The 18,853-nt window shown below is 38.7% G+C and overlaps 1 protein-coding gene across 5 annotated transcripts in view; it reads left to right on the forward strand.

Annotated features, from left to right (window-relative positions):
• eml4 (EMAP like 4) overlaps nt 1-10,773 on the forward strand; it is a 115,106-nt gene extending 104,333 nt beyond the window's left edge. For all 5 annotated transcript variants that reach the window (XM_077247066.1, XM_077247068.1, XM_077247064.1 and 2 more), the window contains 7 exons: nt 57-124; nt 232-320; nt 422-519; nt 4,627-4,714; nt 4,888-4,986; nt 7,307-7,437; nt 8,890-10,773. In XM_077247066.1, the coding sequence (XP_077103181.1) occupies nt 57-124; nt 232-320; nt 422-519; nt 4,627-4,714; nt 4,888-4,986; nt 7,307-7,437; nt 8,890-9,384 (1,068 nt within the window). In that variant the 3' untranslated portion in view covers nt 9,385-10,773. The remainder of the gene's footprint in view (nt 1-56; nt 125-231; nt 321-421; nt 520-4,626; nt 4,715-4,887; nt 4,987-7,306; nt 7,438-8,889) is intronic.
• Nucleotides 10,774-18,853: the final 8,080 nt, after the last annotated feature.

Consider the following 18,853-nt stretch of genomic DNA (forward strand, 5'->3'; position numbering starts at 1 on the left):
ATAAATGTCTGCTTTAGAGGTGTGTAATGGAGTTGAGCTCATGGATGTGTGTTTAGGAGCACGGGCACTGCGCAGACTTCCATCCTAGCGGCTCGGTCGTGGCCATCGGGACACACTCGGGGAAGTAAGTGATCTGTCATCTCCACTGGGAAAGTTAGCATAAACGTACATCCATTAACACTAAAATGGTTTAGCGGCTGCAGTTCAGACAGTGTTTTGTGTGTGTCTCAGGTGGTATGCCCTGGACGCAGAGACTCGAGACCTGGTGGCCATTCACACAGACGGCAATGAGCAGCTGTCAGTGATGCGCTTCTCTGTCGGTGAGTGTGTGTGTGTGTGTGTGTGTTTCTAGCATTCCTGTTTTGAGCCGACTGCCGAATGTCCCTCTTCCTCACGGTTTCACTGCCTCTTCTCTTCTCAGACGGCACGCTGCTGGCAGTGGGATCACATGATAACTTCATTTACCTCTACACAGTGTCGGATAAGGGACGCAAATACAGCAGATATGGGAAATGCACTGTGAGTATCTGACGTTTACATGGTTGTTTGCACAGAATTAAAAACAGCTCACTGTGGAATTGAACAGAAGGCGCATTTAAAAGGCCCCTATTTTGCTATTTTAAAGGTTCCTAATTTTGTTTTGAAGGTCTTATGCAATAGGTTTAAATGTATCCAAGGTCAAAAAATGATTTACGTTCCAGCATCAGCTCTTTTCTCACATATTCTGAAACGGTTCATTTAAGGATTTGGTTTCTCTAAAACCCTCCTTTCTGCTCTGCTCTGATTGGTCAGATGGTTCAGTCTGTTATGATTGGTCAACCGCCTCAGAAACCAAACGCTCATAACCATTTCAAGCACACACTGTAAAAAATTATATGATCAATACGTTATGACAAAACATGTTTTTACATTACTTTAACTCATCAAAATAATTTAAGCAATTAAGTTATTCAAGATTCAACTCATTTTTTTAAGTCAGTTTAATATAATTTATGCTGAAATGACTTAAACATCCAAGTTGATTGTATTTGATTGGCAGCAACTTTTTTCCAGTGTTTGTGGAGGAAGTGAGACTGGAGTTACTGACGGCTCGTTTCAGGCAGTTCAGAATCACTTCTTTCTTTTAGGAGACAATAACTACATTTGTCTGCACTTTGACCTTTGAAACTTTGCAGACCGTTTACATTCACAAACCGCTATATTACAGACTACATGAAAGGTAATACCCGAAAAAAGCATACTGTAATGGGGCGGTTTAACTCCCAAAACATTACTACTGGTGCTTGTCCTGCCACAAATTTCATGTATTCAAGATTTAAGAAAAAAAACATTGTTTGAAAACTAATACTTAATGTATTTAAATCTTATTTTTTAGTTGAAAATGGTTTAGACATTAATGAAACAAATAAGAATACAAAGATAAAGCATTTTAAACATATCTTTCATCAATCCATCAATAAAAGATTGTGACTTATTTTACGGTTCACGTCATTGCTTGACGGCTGTATTCTTGTGTATTTCCACTATAGCGGAGAATGAGAGTTTACTGTGCGTGACTGAACCGGGTCTGAACCGCATCAACACGCTCTCAATCACACACTGTTCTTCTGACACCTCTCCTGCTCTTGTGCAGTTTTCTGTCATTTACATCTGTGCTGGATCACAGTAATAATACAGTCATTCTATGAAACAGTGGATTTATACGTTCTGTCAGACAAAAATATCCAAAATTCATGCACACAAATGAATTATCCAGTTTTAAAGAAAGTTGTTTTTATATAAAATAAATGTGACTGATATATTGTCAATGGGAAAACCATTGCACATTTTATCATGACAAAATGTTGAATTTTGAATAGAAATATCTATATGGCATATACATGAAATTACACTACCGTTTGGTAGTCTCTTATGCTCACCTTTATGTAAACAAAAATACAGTAAAACCGTAATATTGTAACATTTTATTACAATTTAAAATAAGTTTTCTATTTTACTGTATTTAAAAATTTCTGTGATCAAAGCTGAATTTTCAGCATCATTACTCCAGTCTTCAGTCACATGATCCTTCAGAAATCATTCTAATATGATGATTTACTGCTCAAGAAACATTTCTGATTATTATTATTATTATCAATGTTGAAAACAGATAATGATGCATATTTTTTAGGATTCTTTGAATATAAACAGAATTAATATTCTGTTTTTGAAACAGATTTATTTGAAACAGAAATCTTGCATAATATTATAAATGTCTTTTAATGTCACTTTTGATCAATTTAATGCATCCTTGCTGAATAGAAGTTTTTTGCTGTATAAAAAAATACACCATCATCACGTTTTAACGTGCAATATTTTAGCTTGAAAAACACTTAAAGCAGATTTCTGTATCAAAAACCTTCATCAAAAATGGACACAAATTATACTATAAATTATACACTGAATTATGATAATACTGGCAGAAGTGGACAGTCATTGTCGTGTGTGTGTGTGTGTGTGTGTGTGTGTGTGTGTGTGTGTGTGTGTGTGTGTGTTAGCGTAGCTGAAGCATGTTACTCACACACACACAGATTAGAGCAGATGAACACATACAGTGTCCTCAAAACGGATTTGGACACGTAAGCAAAACTTCGTAATTTCAAACTGAGTGATTTATTGTAAAGACAAATACCTCAAGAACACATTTTCCAGAAAACATCCGTCAAAAGAACTACAGATCATCACGCTGATTAAGTATTTGAAAATGGCTCAGAAAAGTGAAGTCTTTTTCTGAAACAGAATCCAGGATATGAATGCAGGTTTAATAGTTTATCTACGCAATTCATTTGAGATTCATACATTTTTAAATGTGTCTTAAGTGTCCAAATACGGTCGAGGTGCAAAATTCAAAGCAGCATTGAGCCGTACACCAGGTGCACTGTGGGAATGTTGACTTCTTCTGACCTCTTTCTACAGGACACTGGAAACATAAATCACATGTCAGGATGTGTATGAAAAGCTGGCAATGGAGCGATAGGTGATCTTTATATTCTAGTGGGAACTAGATAGTGTGCAGATAGCAGGCTTTCACATACACACACACTCACACACGTAAAGATGTCAATGCTCATATGTGGGAGTGAAGCCTGTGGACTCGGATTAGTCAGTGCCAGATCAGATGAGCTGAGATTGAGCTGGGTGGAAACCCTTCCAGCATTATTTATCGACTCCACTGCGTTCACTCTTTGAAAAGCCTTTCTTTTTTGTCCTTTTCCAATCCTTTGATTAGTTGTCCGGTTCTGTCAGACGTTTTCCTGTCTCACTGGAGATGAGTGCTTTTAGACTTTTGAACTCAATTAATTTTATGCATCCTGAGCTGGATTAGCTAAAAAGTCATAATTTACTCGCCCCTATGTTGCTTTAAACTTGTATGACTTTGTCTTCTGTGAAATATTGAGATATGTTTAAAAATGAGATATTTTTCAGAATGTCCAAGCTGCTCTTTTCTATACATTGAAAATGTATGTTCATTTGCTGTCAAGTTCCAAAAAGGACCATAAAACGATCATAAAAGTAGTCCATGTGACTCGTACGCCACTTTCCAAGTCTTCAGGATGTGTTATTCCCTTGTGAAGAAGAGACGCACACTATAGCATACTTTTAAAAAGAGTACTTTTTTGACAAATTTCGGACATACATGTTTTGAATGTCCGCATCTGAGGAAATAAGTGCATCGCTTTACGTTTTCATCAACTTACAGGTTTATAAAGTTTATTTTAGCAATGTGGCCGCTCAGTTTTTTCTGTCATTTGGCCAAAATCTCATGATATTAACGTCGACGTGCTTCACACAGGTATTGGCTGTGACTCGACGACAAACGCTAGATTAAGACACTCTTCTGCGCTCCTCTAATACATAAAACATTAGCTTTTAGTTTTTTGAGTATTAAAAATACTGTACCTATTCAAAGAACCAGTTCTTTATTCACTCTTGCACTGCACTCGAACAGAGACGCTCTGAACTGTGTGCGGCTCTTCAGTCACGGTAGAGGTGGGCGGAGCTATGAGGTTTGACTGACAGTTTGAGGACCCAATGGAGATACGAGGTTTAGTCACAAGCTCTTTTTACTACTGTTCATTGGTTAAATATTTGCAAAACCCACAGACTGACGTAAAGTAATGATTTATGAATTTGATGATTTCTAAAATTAAAATAATAGCAAAAATGACAAAATATGGAGCTGAATATTTCTGACCGACAGCGACATTGTTTTGGTGTTTTCCGCGCACAGAGATATTGTGTGGCTATTGATGCAGTAGTTGAATGAATGTACATTTATAAATGGTGCTTTTTTTGTGTTTTTTGGAACCGAACCATATAAAAACACACAATTTCATTGCAGTGAAAAGATGAGCTTAGCTATTCTACAAAATGTCTTCTTTTGTGTTTCCTGGAATATTTTTTTTTCTTGCAAAACATACATGAGATTACATTTTTATTACGTACAAGTTTTTTATTCCTGTCAATGTCTTTGTCCTCCTACAGAATTCGACCAGCTCTGTGATCCATAACAGTTGAACAAATGCTGTGATAGAACTGTTTTCTTCCTCCTTTTTCATTGTCAAATCTTTTATTCTGTTTCCTCAGGGACATTCCAGCTACATTACACATCTCGACTGGTCCCCCGACAACAAGTTCATCATGTCCAACTCAGGAGATTATGAAATCCTTTACTGTAAGTGTCTGACCGCAAAAAAAGTTTTCTCTGACAAGCATTAATGTCCGATCATATTACATTTTTTGCGCCTTTGGTTGGGTAAAATTCAGCATGACTGTTTGTGTTTGCCTGTGGAGCAAAAGTTGTTGAAACGTTGTGTTTTTCTGCCATGTTGTCTTCCTCGTCCACAGGGGACATTCCAAACGGTTGTAAGCTGATCCGTAACCGCTCTGAGTGCAAGGACATCGACTGGGCCTCGTACACCTGTGTGCTCGGATTCCACGTCTTCGGTCAGTATCTGTGGAGTGATGCATTATGGGACTTATGACTGAACATTGGTTAGAAGGACGCCTGCATTGATAATGTATTATGAGTATTGTGTTTGTGTTCTGCGTATGCGTGTCTCGTCAGTATTTTCCAAACGCGTGTCTGGTATTTGAACTGTATGCTCTGTTTCACACTCATTTCCTGTCAGTGGTTCAGTCTTAAGGGGGTCTTAGTCATTCTCTCTCACACACACACCAACACACAGTTACTGGCAGTCTAAATGCGGACATGTTGGACCTATATTGTTTTTCTATAAAGCAAATTATAAACATAACCCCAAAATATTTTTGTGTGCGTGCGTGTGTGTGCGTGCGTGCGTGCGTGCGTGCGTGCGTGAGCGTGCGTGTGTGTGCGTGTGTGTGTGTGTCTGTGTGTGAGAGAGAGAGAAGGCTCATCCTAAAAAAAACATATTATGAAATATTATTTCTATTTATGAAATAATATTTCTTTTTAAATATATTTTTTTTACATTATAGTAGTATGCAGTCTAGTAATTGCCGCATATATATAATGTGTGTAAATGGAGATTTCCCCCAGAGGAAGGTTTTGTTATATTTAGCTCATTTTCTGGTGACAAATGTTTCTCATCACGTATTTATTAGTCTGATTGTCAGTCATCTGTTCTCTCTTTTCTTCTCTCTTTCCTTCTGTCTTTGCAGATCTGTCTTTATTCACGCAATTATAGTCTGTCATTGAAATGTGCGCTCCGATTCTGAGTGACTTCATGTCTAAGCAGGGTGATTAACAAAACCCAAAAGTAGTTCAGGCCACAAAACACACTTTATCTGTCAGCAGAGTGTGTTGTCTGTAATGCTGGAGACGGCTGCACATTTACACGGTGTGCTTTTGAATAAAGACGGCCCAGTCTTCACCACAGCTCCACATATTTTAGCACTTTATTAGACTGGAAAAATATTTGGTAGAACTGTACAAATTCCTCAACACTGAGCCAATAGATTAGAGCAGTACGATGAATGATGCTACAGAAAGGTGTGTGTGTGTGTGTGTGTGTGTGTGTGTGTGTGTGTGTGTGTGTGTGTGTGTGTGTGTGTGTGTGTGTGTGTGTGTGTGTGTGTGTGTGTGTGTGTGTGTGTGTGTGTGTGTCCTGTACCTGGTGTTCTTCTGCCTCCTGCTGGTGATCTTGCTAAAGACTCCTAATCCATTTATGATCATAGTTTTTGACTGTGGTGAGGTGTCTATGTGCTAATGAATATTATATTGATAAGGTGAAAAATACCTCGACTTGTTAAAATTAAGAAGGAATTGAATTGTATTACTTCTTGCCACCAGTTTAAGATTAAATTACAAATTTGCACATTAAATATAAAATGTAAAAAAATAATAAGCAATAAAACACTTTAATAAACATTTAAGTTCTAGTATTAAATTAAAAGCAGTTTTGAACTATATTTATCAATGCAATTGTTTAAAGGTATGTAAGAATGTTCATGTAATACTCAGTTTTTTTTTATTGCCGATATGTGAACAGCTTGTAATGAAACTTAAAAAATGAGACTTCCTAGGTTGTCTATCAAAGTCTTCAGACTGATTTTTATGTGAAGTACTTACTAGGTTTTGGCGGGAAAATCAAACGCATATGACATTTACACACGCTCCCGAGAGCCTATTTTCTCTTCATGACACATGAAATGAATGCTTACAATGTTCAGGATAATGCCGAAAGAGCTTCTGTACTGTAGTGTGAATGTGTCATGAAAAGAAAAGGGTTCAATTTAAACATATAGCCAGATCTATATATTCTATAGTCTCAAATATACTTTATAATCAATCTATCATCACATTGTAATTTTAATTATCTGTTGATATGATGGTGACACCGAGCTTGTGCAAACATATGCAATATGATCTATGATTGATTGAAATGTTCATAGTGTAAAAATAACCTTTGAATGACTAAAATGACTCCTTACATATGAGAAAGAACAGTCTAGAAAAGTGTGCTTGATACATCCGTTTATGTCTCGCTTGGTGGAAAAACAAATTAGGCAATAATAAGCATGATGTAATGTTTTGTTCCTCCACGTTTCTTGGAAATATCGCTTGTTTGAAAAGCTACATTGTTTTAATACTGACAGGCTTGTGATGAATGTAATTATTAAATTGATAGAATCTTTCTTGTAGCCACAATGTTGTGATGTTGTGCACTGATGTGTGTGTGTGTGTGTGTGTGTGTGTGTGTGTGTGTGTGTGTGTGTGTGTGTGTGTGTGTGTGTGTGTGTGTGTGTGTGTGTGTGTGTGTGTGTGTGTGTGTGTGTGTAACAGGTGTTTGGCCGGAGGGCTCAGACGGGACAGATATCAATGCCCTGGTGCGATCTCACAACAGGAAGGTGATCGCTCTGGCTGATGACTTCTGTAAAGTGCATCTTTTCCAGTATCCCTGCTCAAGACCAAAGGTCTGTCACATCACACCATCTCCACTACTCTAGTTTAAAGCAATTATTCCCTATGGCATGCGGAGAGATAGTCACAGAAGCATACACATGGTTTGTCAGATCTATGCGCTAGACAACTTGTTTTTATTTCTAACCTGGAGTAGGCCTACTGTGTTTTCATTAAATGCGTATAGGGCAGAGGCAAATATGTTCTCATTATCACATCACACACATTGCCTTTATAGGCAGTTTATATGAAACTAAATGTTTATAAATGGAATGAATAAGGCCTGTTATTATTTTAATTTCCAGTTAGTTTCTTGATCTCGCGTTTCTGAAATGTTTTGCGGATGTGTCATTAAGTGGGCAAACTCAAGCCTACTTTCTGAGGACTTGTAAAACTCTGAAGATTAATAATACCCTAAAATCGCCAAATGTTTTGAAATCTTGACTATATCCAAGTGTTCTTATTACTGTATAGATTACTTCATTGCTATGGAAATAAGCCTGTTTTTCAAATCAACGTGATTATGCCCTTGGGCGCTTGAGTAAATGAATACATTAAATATGTGGCAGCCGTCGTGTGCAGTAAACTTTCTTTTCACAAGCCTGTTGTACTGATGTGAAGACCAGTTATAGTTTTAGTGCTAGTAAGCCTATTTAGAGGTGCGGATTAATTCAGGTAGGACTGTGTGTAGACATATTTTATTATGTGTGTTATGAGGTGGTCCGCAAAAATCCTTGATTACAAATAGTGGTCCTCACAGGAAAAAAGTTTGAGAACCCCTGCACTAGGGCATGATATAATCTCACAGTTTAGTAGTATTTATAGCTCCTAACTTAATAAAACTGGCTGTGAGGAATGATTAATGCAAAATATACGTCTGTATGCAAGTTCCAGGGATGTTCTTTCAATGAAATGCATACTATTGTCTTTGCCAGTGATTATCCCTCCGTGTGCAAATGTTAGCATGCGTGCTATAGGTTGCCGACCCCTGGTTTAAAGAGTATCTTTACCTTTACATTTTAGAACATGATGTGTATTATTATTTTTAAATCTCTGAAGCCAAGCCACACCTAGAGGTGTGATCAGTACATCAGTTTGATTCATGATTCACTGGTTTTTGTTTCAATATGTATCAATACACTTCACGGCAAATTGATTCAGTAACCTTTTTAAATTGATACGATTTTAAGTTCTTTTTGTATCTTAAAGTTGCCATGAAAATGTACTATCTATTTTCTAAATGTAGTGATGTGAAAGATATGATGGTCCAGACTGAGGTCTCATTGCAAAACATCATACCTGTATCTGATCAGATTCCATGCGCTGTTTACACGGTTATGGAAAAAACTTCAGATTCGCATATGAGAAAAAAAAAGTCTGAAAATAGTTGGGTGATTTTCCTAAGGCCAGGGCGATAATGTCATTGATTTATCTGAAATTAAATTGGTTTTGTTATTTAATTGCAGGCCCCAAGCCACAAGTACAGCGCCCACAGCAGTCACGTGACAAACGTGAGCTTCATGCACAGCGACAGTCACCTGATTTCAACGGGCGGCAAGGACACGAGCATCATGCAGTGGCGTCTGGTGGAAAAGACCTCTTCCCTGGTGCACAGCGACTCCAGCTTGGGCCTGGGCGAATCCCTGCTGCACAACTCCACCCCTCGCCCTGTGGCGTCGGTACCCAGCGTCCCCCACACTCCTACTGAGCCCATGCCGGTGCCAGCCTCGCTACCCATCAGCACCCAGCCTGACACCAACACTCCCCCTCCTACGCCCCCCGAACCACTGCACACGGCCACTCCTAATGGACAGCAGGATGGCTCGGCTGAAACCCCGCCCCCTTCCGATGAGGCCACGCCCCTCTCTGACAGCACCCTGAGCCCTAAGGACAGCCTCGAGCCTAGCGACGATACGGCCACGCCCAGTGATGAGGGCATGCCCTTTAACCCCCCCTTATAAAGCGCTCCGACCCCTTCTCTCGCCTGCTCAAATTCCTGTCGGATTACAAAAGCAGAGTCTTCTCAGTTTTTATCCTTTCGAGATTTTCTTTTCATTTCGTGTCTTAGTTTGTTGTTACGTTGACGGTTTGTTCAGTGGATGTGGTCGTGGAGGCATTGGTCCGACTTGGATGGTGAGGGATTAGGAATGAGTAGTTAAAAACCATTGAAAAGATTTAGCACACCTACAGGTTTACACTGACACACACACTACCACACGAACACTAATACACACATGCATACATCAGTAACTGTGATACATGGGGAAATAAAAGAGCGAAAACGATTTATCAGTTTTAGATCCAAACAAAGTGCAAGTTCATATACACAGACTAACACACAAATACAACATACAAATGGACACGCTTTCAATTTATTAACGTTTCAGCAATACTCTTATTGATTTTCCTCACTTAAAAGTGATGGTTCCCTAAAAAATAAACAAAAAATTTTGTTTATTTACTCATCCTCATATTGTTCTAAACCTGTATGACTTTCTTTCTTTTGCGGAACACAAAAGACGTTGTTTTAAAGATGTTTAGAAGACGTTTTATAGATGTTTCGAAGATGTTTTCGAAAATACCATGAAAGTCGTTGAGTCCAAAACAACAATGGACCCCTTTGACTTTCATTCTTCAGAATATCTTCTTTTGCGTTCTGCAGAAGGCAAGTCATACAGGTTTGGAACGAAATGAGGCTGAGTGAATGATGTTCATTTTCAGATGACCTAACCATTTTAATGAGGTCACATGATGCTCATGTGTATTCTCTCGCTCTCGGTGAACATTGGTGGAGGACTGCATGTGAAGCTGATTTGCATGCTTGCATAGCATCTTTCCCTGAGCCAAAAACTGCTGGACATGTATATCTGGTGACACCAGGCAGGGGCCCCGGCTCATTGGTCGGACTCGAGGACCTCAACGATTCAGGCCATAGTCCACGGACACCTTGAATTTCAACTCGGCATGATTATCATCGCCTCTTTACAGAAGAATAGCGGCGCACTTCATTCAAAGCAAACACAACTCACACAGAAGCCTGACATGCCTCAAGATGGGCTCTGCATGGCGATAACCTGTCTGTTTTATAAATCCCCCAGTTTCAGTTTAAAGATGCCGTACCACCCTCACATCTGCCTCAGTTTCTCTCTCAGACTGGAGATCTCCTCTGTGGACTCACACCATCCGTTTTAATCCTACATCCAAATGTCTCTCTTCTCTCTGAGACTCAATTGTTTTTAGGTTTCATTTTGGGACTGTTTTTCTTGTCATTTTTGTTCATTGGACTGAGATGTTCTTGTTTTTTTTTTATCATATGAGAGAAACGAAAGATTAAACGAGTCTTAAATGTGCGTGCGTGAGTGTGTATGTGCACGCGAGTCGCCGGTTCTTTCATTCCCTCTCTCCCTCACATTTTCTCAGGATCACTCTTTTTGGAGAGAGTCTAAAAGAGAAAGTCAAAGGAATAACCAATGTTTCCCTCCACTCCTGTTTGTAAAAGCACCAGAAAGTACCATGATAATATCGTTTTTTGTTGTCGTTGGTATTTTTATGGTATTATTCGTACCATAGGGCTAATTCAGGTAAATTGGGCCTTTTTTTAGACACTGACAGGATGGAATATCATGGTATTGGAGTATGGTATATATATGTATATATATATATGTGTGTATATATATATATATATATATATATATATATATATATATATAGATTCAATGGCAAAAGTATTGCGTTCATCAAAGAAACTTTGCGTTTGGATGCGAAAGCACTAAAATATTTTTTCCTCCCACCTCATGATTTCCCACAAGTATTGGCGAGTGCACACAAAAAATCTCACAGAAAAACAATAATTTTGCTAGAGAATGCAAATTTTTTTTTTTCTCCCATCTTATTATTATTTATTTTTTTACCTTCACCATGTCCCTTTAGGGGTTACTCAAAAAATACCATGGTATTACCGTATGATACCAACAGTTCCATGATACTCCCACAGTACTTTTTTATAAGAGGATGCTCCCAAGCCTGTTTGTGTTTCCCTCAACAATGCATGGAAATATGGATGAAAAGCAGCTCAACTAAATAATCAATAAAAGAGCTATGGCTTTTACATGCTTCGGTATCATGAGATGAAGCGATTGATTTCAGAGAAAAAGAATCTAAATCAGAAACATGAGCACAGCTGCTAAGACAGAGATTCATCCGGCGCTGCTTGATGAACGAGAACCTAAATCATCAATATTATGACATGAAAACAACTTTCAAACCAGCTTTATGAGGGAAGTATTCCAGGGTATTGAAATGCTTTGTATATGCAGTCTCTGTGTACAAAGACATGGTTTACACTCTCACATTACAGGATGTGATGCTGTATTGGTGTATGGGATTAAGAAACCTGGTACAAATACTTTTACAGCTTGGGTTTCCTTCCTTTTATTGTGAAAGAATGACAATCTTCTGTGATGTGTATAATGTAATACACGTCAGCATTCAGATACTCAGTATTGGAGGATGTCAAGACTCAACTGCCTCACATTCATACAGTCTGTGTCTGATCCAGGTGATTTTTAAGTGCATGAAATGGATGTAATGGTCGATTAGGTGGCTTTAGATGGGTAGAGGAGTGTGGTGTTTGTGTGTTTATGCAACTTTTGCGCTGTAGATGGTGTTTAGTCGAATGCCCCTCAGCTGGTCTGCAGTTAACTTTTTATACCTTTTTTATGTACGCTTTATGGACTACTTCTGTTTTTTTAAGCAAGTGGGAAGGTTTTCACTGAGATCGCCTTAGTTAGATTTTCCATGGACTTCCATGTTGTTTTTAAAGTTGTTTGTCTTGTCCTGTACAGTGGGACACTTAAGCCACACTTAAAATGTATGAATTTCAAAGTATTAGGCCTAGTTAGGGAAGTGTCAAGTAAATACAACGGCATTTACTTTATAGAAACATGGTAGATGCACACTTTTGAAGCAAGACATTTCGCAAAAAGACATTTGAACGAGTTCAAAATGAAGACTGTGACGCATTGTGTATGTCAAACGTTAGTGGATCATTTTGATAGTTAATGTGATTCTGTGGTTCCTCTGCTAGGACACCAGTGTGAACTTGAGATGGAAATGCCGACTTAATACATGCACTAAAATCACCAGCTGATTAAAAGTCATTGACAAATGGCTCAGAAAAGCGATCATAATTATTCATATTATTGTATCTAATGTAATGGCATTCAGACCTCTTTTAAGTGTGACTTGAGTATCAAAATACTTTTGGGTCCACTTCCCTGAACGTCTGGCCTCTTAAATCTTCAGCATAGCATTGATATCAAAAGGGCAACTCTCAGAATCTCTACACGAGTTGCAGGCTCTGTGTCGCTCTTTCACAGACCTTCGTTGTCATCTTTGTTGTTGCATTCAGGGCTGGCTTTGTTGTGTATATATTGGTGTACCTGTATGTATATAACTATTTTGTGGGAAGGGCGGTGCTCTGAAGTGCAAGGACAATGCTTCATGTCATTTAGTGATTTAGGAGCTTGTTTTCATCCACAAGAAAAATGAGGGATCGTTCGCCTTGTGGCATGAGTTCAGATGCGTTGGAGCCTCCAAGGCTTTTCACTTCCAAGAGCACACTCGTTTATCTGAAAGGGGTTAGCCGAACGGAGCGTTGCATACACAAATGTTGTTTGAATGTTGCTGATGATCTGCCTTGTTATTTGATGTTGAAAAGAATGGTGTGTTGGTAGTAATGGTGAAGGTTTGGGGTATTTTTAGAGAGTATTCAAAAACACGAGAGAAGCTACGGAGAAACCTTTGATATCAATGTATTGGCCTTCACCGTTGAGGAGACTGTTGTTTGTGTTTTTATATCTGCTAATATCCAAGAGCTAATTTCCAAAACATACATGGGGAGAGAGAGGAAATGCAAACGTCCGGGTCAAGATTCCCAGCTGGTGATTGTATTTACACTTGGAGGAATTGTTGGGCTTGAGTACAGCTCTGGACTTCCAAATGCTTTACTGTTTGCAGGGTGTTTGATTATATACTCATCGAATAATGGTGCGTAGAAAAAGCTAAACTTTTTTTGATGAAAAGAATGAGCGTTATGAAAACCACAAGGATGATCCTGATTATGCAAATGATTCAATGATGTTAACGAAATATGGAAAGGCAACATTTTTTTTTTTCTTGTGACAAAGTTTGAGCCAATCTGTCTCTTATGCATTCCTGCCAATGGGCAGAAAATACTGAAGAATTTAGAAAATAAAGAAACATTTTAAAAACAGTTGTTGTGTTTTTCTTCTGGAGATGCCTTCCTTCATTTATCAATTTAAAGATCTTTCACAAATGTTTTACACCTAAATAAAAAAAATATATACTTTTGACAAATGTTTAAAACAGTGTACAGTCATGACCAGCTGAATATTACTCACTTTGGTTATGTAATAAATTAGTCATGGGCGACAAATGCAGTTGCGTTGCTTCACTCTCATTTACAATCCTCACCTCATCATCCATTGTATACACACTTCAGAATCTCACCAGAAATAGATCATCAGGTACTTGCTGTTACTTGCTTTACATGCTGTTTCTTTTGTCACATACTGTTTTTCAACTACTATATAGTAGGGAAGTATGCATTATTACATTGCGTTTAATACTATAGACCTCAGCATTCTTTTTAAAGCTCCAGTAGGTAGCTTTTGTAAACAAATATTTGTTAAAACTGTCATTATGTCCTGAAAGTAGAATATGAAACAGATAATCTGTGAAAAAAATCAAGCTCCTCTGGCTCCTCCCTGTGGTCCTACTGCCATTTGCAGAAATACACCAGTCCCGGTCAGAAACAACCAATCAGAGCCAGGAGGAATGTCTTAGCAGTGTCAATCATACTCGTGTACGCGCTGATCACCTCTCTCTTGCACAGCGCGAGCGCATACCGTCGTTCGTGACTCTCCTGTTCGAACTCGTTCATCCAAATGAACGAATCTTTTTTTGAGTCATTTCGTTCATTCAACGAACGAAATGACTCGAAAAAAGATTCGTTCATTTTGAACAAGTCTTTTTCGGAGTAATTTTGTTCATTCAACGAACAAAATGACTCGAAAAAAGATTCGTTCATTTTTTTTTAAAAGTGAACTAATCCTTTAACGTTATCTTAGTAGCTATTTATAACTTATAGAAAGAGTGCAACCTTATAAAGTTACATGTATTGCAAAATACATAATGATTTGAGGACCAAGTTTGTAGTCAAAGTATGGGCAGGCCATAGTCAATGTAAAGCATATTGTTGATGTTTCGTCCCTATTAGTGAATGTTGCTTAACTGTTTATAATTCGCCGTCATTGGTGGTCCTGCTTACTAGCCTGCGCGTTCACGGCAGGCTCCGCTGTGGGGGAGGAGCTGTGGAGGGAGGCCTGTAGCGCAGCAGAGAGCAAGGGGGTTGGACCTGTAAGTTGTGCTTGTTCAAATTTTCAGGCTAAGTCAACATTTTCGCAAAACTCCCTACTGCAGCTTTAACAGACTCGAAAATGTCATTGGTGGAATTGCATTGGCATGGTTCAAATCAAACTTATCTGATTGTTACCAATTTGTAGCAGTAAATGAAGAGATGTCATATCGACCACAAGTTCAGTATGGAGTACCACAAGGCTCAATACTAGGACCATTGCTGTTCATTCTGTACATGCTACCCTTGGGAGATATCATTAGGAAGCATGGCATAAATTTTCAATGTTATGCTGATGATACTCAGCTCTATATTTCCTCGCGCCCCAACGAAACTTACCAATTTACAAAATTAACGGAATGCATAGCTAACATAAAAAATATTTGGATGACTAGTAATTTCCTATTAATAAAAAAAAACAGAGATTATAATTATTGGACCAAAAACTTCTGAACATAATAACCTAGAATACTATCTAACACTTGATGGCTGCTCTGTCAAGTCTTCGTCGTCGGTTAGGAACCTGGGTGTGCTCTTTGATACCAATCTATCATTTGAAAGCCACGTTTCTAGCATCTGTAAAACCACATTTTTCCATCTTAAAAATATATCTAAATTACAACATGTGCTCTCAATGAAAAAGGCGTAACAGTTCACAACATCAAGGCTAGATTATTGTAATGCTCTACTGGGTGGTTGCCCTGCACGCTTAATAAACAAACTACAGCTGGTCCAAAACGCAGCCGCTAGAGTTCTTACCAGAACCAAGTATGACCATTTCAGCCCTGTTCTGTCAACACTGCATTGGTTCCCTATTAAACATTGTTTACATTTTAAAATCTTGCTAATTACTTGTAAACCTCTAAATGGTTTAGCTCCTCAGTACTTGAGCGAGCTCTGAACGCATTATAGTCCTTCACGTCTATTGTGATCTCAAAATTCTGGCCAGTTGATAATACCTAGAATATGAAAATCGACTGCTGGCGGTAGATCCTTTTCTTATTTAGCACCAAAACTCTGGAACAACCTTCCTAACATTGTCCGGGAAGCAGACACAGTCTTTCAGTTTAAATCTAGACTAAAATCTCTTTAACCTGGCATACACATAGAACATTATCAATTTTTTTTTATTCAAATCAGTTAAATAATAAATTAGGTCAACCGAAACCGGGAACACTTCCTCTAACACCGGATGCACTTGTTACATCATAAGATGAATGGCATCTACGCTAATATTAGTCTGTTTGTCTCATCCTTATCCCGAGGTTACCGTAGTCAGCTGAATCTGGTCCTTATCCAGATCAGATGGTGGACCTGCACCTGGACACGACCAAAACACAGCCCTGAATGTCAGCAGAGACCACAGGAACCAGACAGGTCCTCCTTACTGCTCCATACCTCTTCAAGACTGGCGTGATGAATCACTCTTCAAGTCAAGTCACCTTCATTTATGTAGTGCTTTTAACAAAATGTACTGTTTTAAAGCAGCTTTAAAGAGATCATAGGAAATTAAAGTAACAGAGATTGTTTTGGCTTTACAGCAGCTCTAGGATAAAGTTATTGTCCAGCTAAAGTTAGATTTAATCGATTCACTTCCATTGCAAAGATCATTTGATCATTAACTATGGGGCCGCTAACACAACACCGTTCTGACAAAAAACCCTTAACGCCCTCCGGCCTCTCATTCGCACAACAACAGTGCCAGTACCCAGTCTGACTTCTGATCTGTAATGCTGTCTGAATCATAATTATGCATTGTTCGTTTGTTGGCCAGAGGAGTGACTGAGCCTCGGTTCTGTCACTGATGGAGTTTGGGTTCCTTGCCACTGTTGCCTCTGGCTTGCTTAGTGGGGACACTTAATGTTTAACAGGATTATTGATCTGACTGTACTGACGCTGCTGAATGAGAACCGATCTGAGCGGGACAATGACATCATTTTTTGCAAAACTGCTATATTAGACTGATTTATGCTTCTACATATTTATTGAAAAGGCTGGATGGCGTTTATCATGCTGCACTGCGTTTTATAACAAATTATTGTTCACGTACTCATCATTGTTTGCTGTACAACTATTTGGGTTGGTCCTCTTTATATCAAAGAAGGAAATCCTATATGTTAGTATTTATTGTAAAGACATTGATGGGTAGACTTCCAAATTACATTACTAGTCTTCTATGTTTATGTAGAAAGAACTATAGCACTAGATCATCTAATGGGATTAAATTAGTAGTACCTAGGGTACATTCAGAGCATGGTAAATCATCTTTCTCCTACTATGCTCCATGGCTGTGGAATGAATTTCAAGCTACTGTCCCTATAGAAACAATTCCTCCTTTGAATGTATTTAAAAATGTACTGCAGTATACAATGATTGAATCATGCTGTTGTTTTACTTGATTTATGATGAATGTTGTGCTCTTACTTTCTGGAATGATTTATATGTGTTGTGTGTTTGTGTGTGATTTGTAGTGTTGCCATCTTGGCCAGGACTCCCTGGAGGAAGAGATTTCTTTTAATCTCAATGGGACCTTCCTGGAAAAATAAAGGAAATAATTATAATAATAATATAGATGAAATTAGCTAATTTAATAATTGATGATCTTTACAATCTTTTCGCTTCTCGCAGTGGATCTGACTAGTGATGGGGACGAGACCGCCTATGCCGAATACGAGTCAAGGCCGAGTCTTTGAAGGGGCGAGTCCGAGTCGAGACCGAGTCCCTTGGTTTTCAAATACAGTCGAGTCCGAGTCGAGACCGAGTCTTTGAAGGGTCGAGTCCGAGTCGAGACCGAGTCTTTGAAGGGTCGAGTCCGAGTCGAGACCGAGGCCGTTTCTCAATATGCGTTCTTGTCTGTACTTGTGTTCTTGTGGACTTGTGAAACGTCATCAGTCGCTGCCCAAGTACTGTCTCAATACACAAGTTTGCATTTTGGCAAGAACGGTTAAAAATCCCGGAAGTGTTCTTGACACGCCCATTTTACCGAGGATGCATCGGTTGGTAACTTGTGTGCACTTGACGGCAGAAATATCCCAGCATTCATTTCGGCATTCAAGGAAGGAGCGGGGAGCAGAAAGGCAGAACAACAGTAGGTCGTTTTTCTACAATTTCCTATGCTATTTCATCACTAAATTCACTTCTGAGAACATTTGATGCGAGAAATCTACTGTGTTGATTTCAAATATTGCCATTTTTACGAAAATTTATGGCGAATCGAAAATATGCTCAAACGTTTTCGGTAGTGAAGAATCTCCATAAGCGCACGCGGGTGTAGCTAGCGAGCCAACCGGCCAGTCATGCTAAAAACCTGGCTGTTATCATTAATAATTCTTGTTATGTTTGCGTACTGAAGACGGCGCTGTGCGGGGGTATTGCGAAATACCAGCAAGAACACATCGCCTCAAACTGTCAGCAGCGTTCTGTGTGCTCGTCACCTTGTAAGTTCATTCTTCCAAGAACAACTAGCAAGAGCGTTCTCCCCAAGAACACAAGTCCGTTCTTTGCGTTCTTGGTTTTGAGAAACGGCCCGAGTCTTTGAAGGGTCGAGTCCGAGTCGAGACCGAGTCTTTGAGGAAGCGAGTCCGAGTCGAGATTTTGTCTCGACATATCAGTTTTGATATTCATGATTTAATATCACCCCAGTTAATAATCAGTTAGGCCTACAATTGATTGGGAATTGTTTAGAGGAGCAGTCTTAACGTCTTAATATGGACTATGCTTTGTACTATCATTAAAAAAAAATCCCTACCGCATGCATCATCTTCTGCATATTTTTCTAAAATGCTTCAACAGTGCTGCTCTGTCATCAACATGTTAAGCACACCCTGACTTTTTTAATCATAGTTAGGACATGCAGAGCAAATTAAAATTTTCTAGTGGCATGTCTAAATTAGTAGGCTTAGCTACTTTATAACATTTTCCAATATTTCCCAATTTTAAATATTTGACAATACACTCGAATTCAGTATCTTTTAAAACTTTATTCCCCCATA

The sequence above is a fragment of the Siphateles boraxobius genome, unplaced genomic scaffold, assembly GCF_051911475.1.
Source record: "Siphateles boraxobius isolate OS27281-9 unplaced genomic scaffold, OSU_SipBor_1 104, whole genome shotgun sequence".
Taxonomy (NCBI): Eukaryota; Metazoa; Chordata; class Actinopteri; order Cypriniformes; family Leuciscidae; genus Siphateles; species Siphateles boraxobius.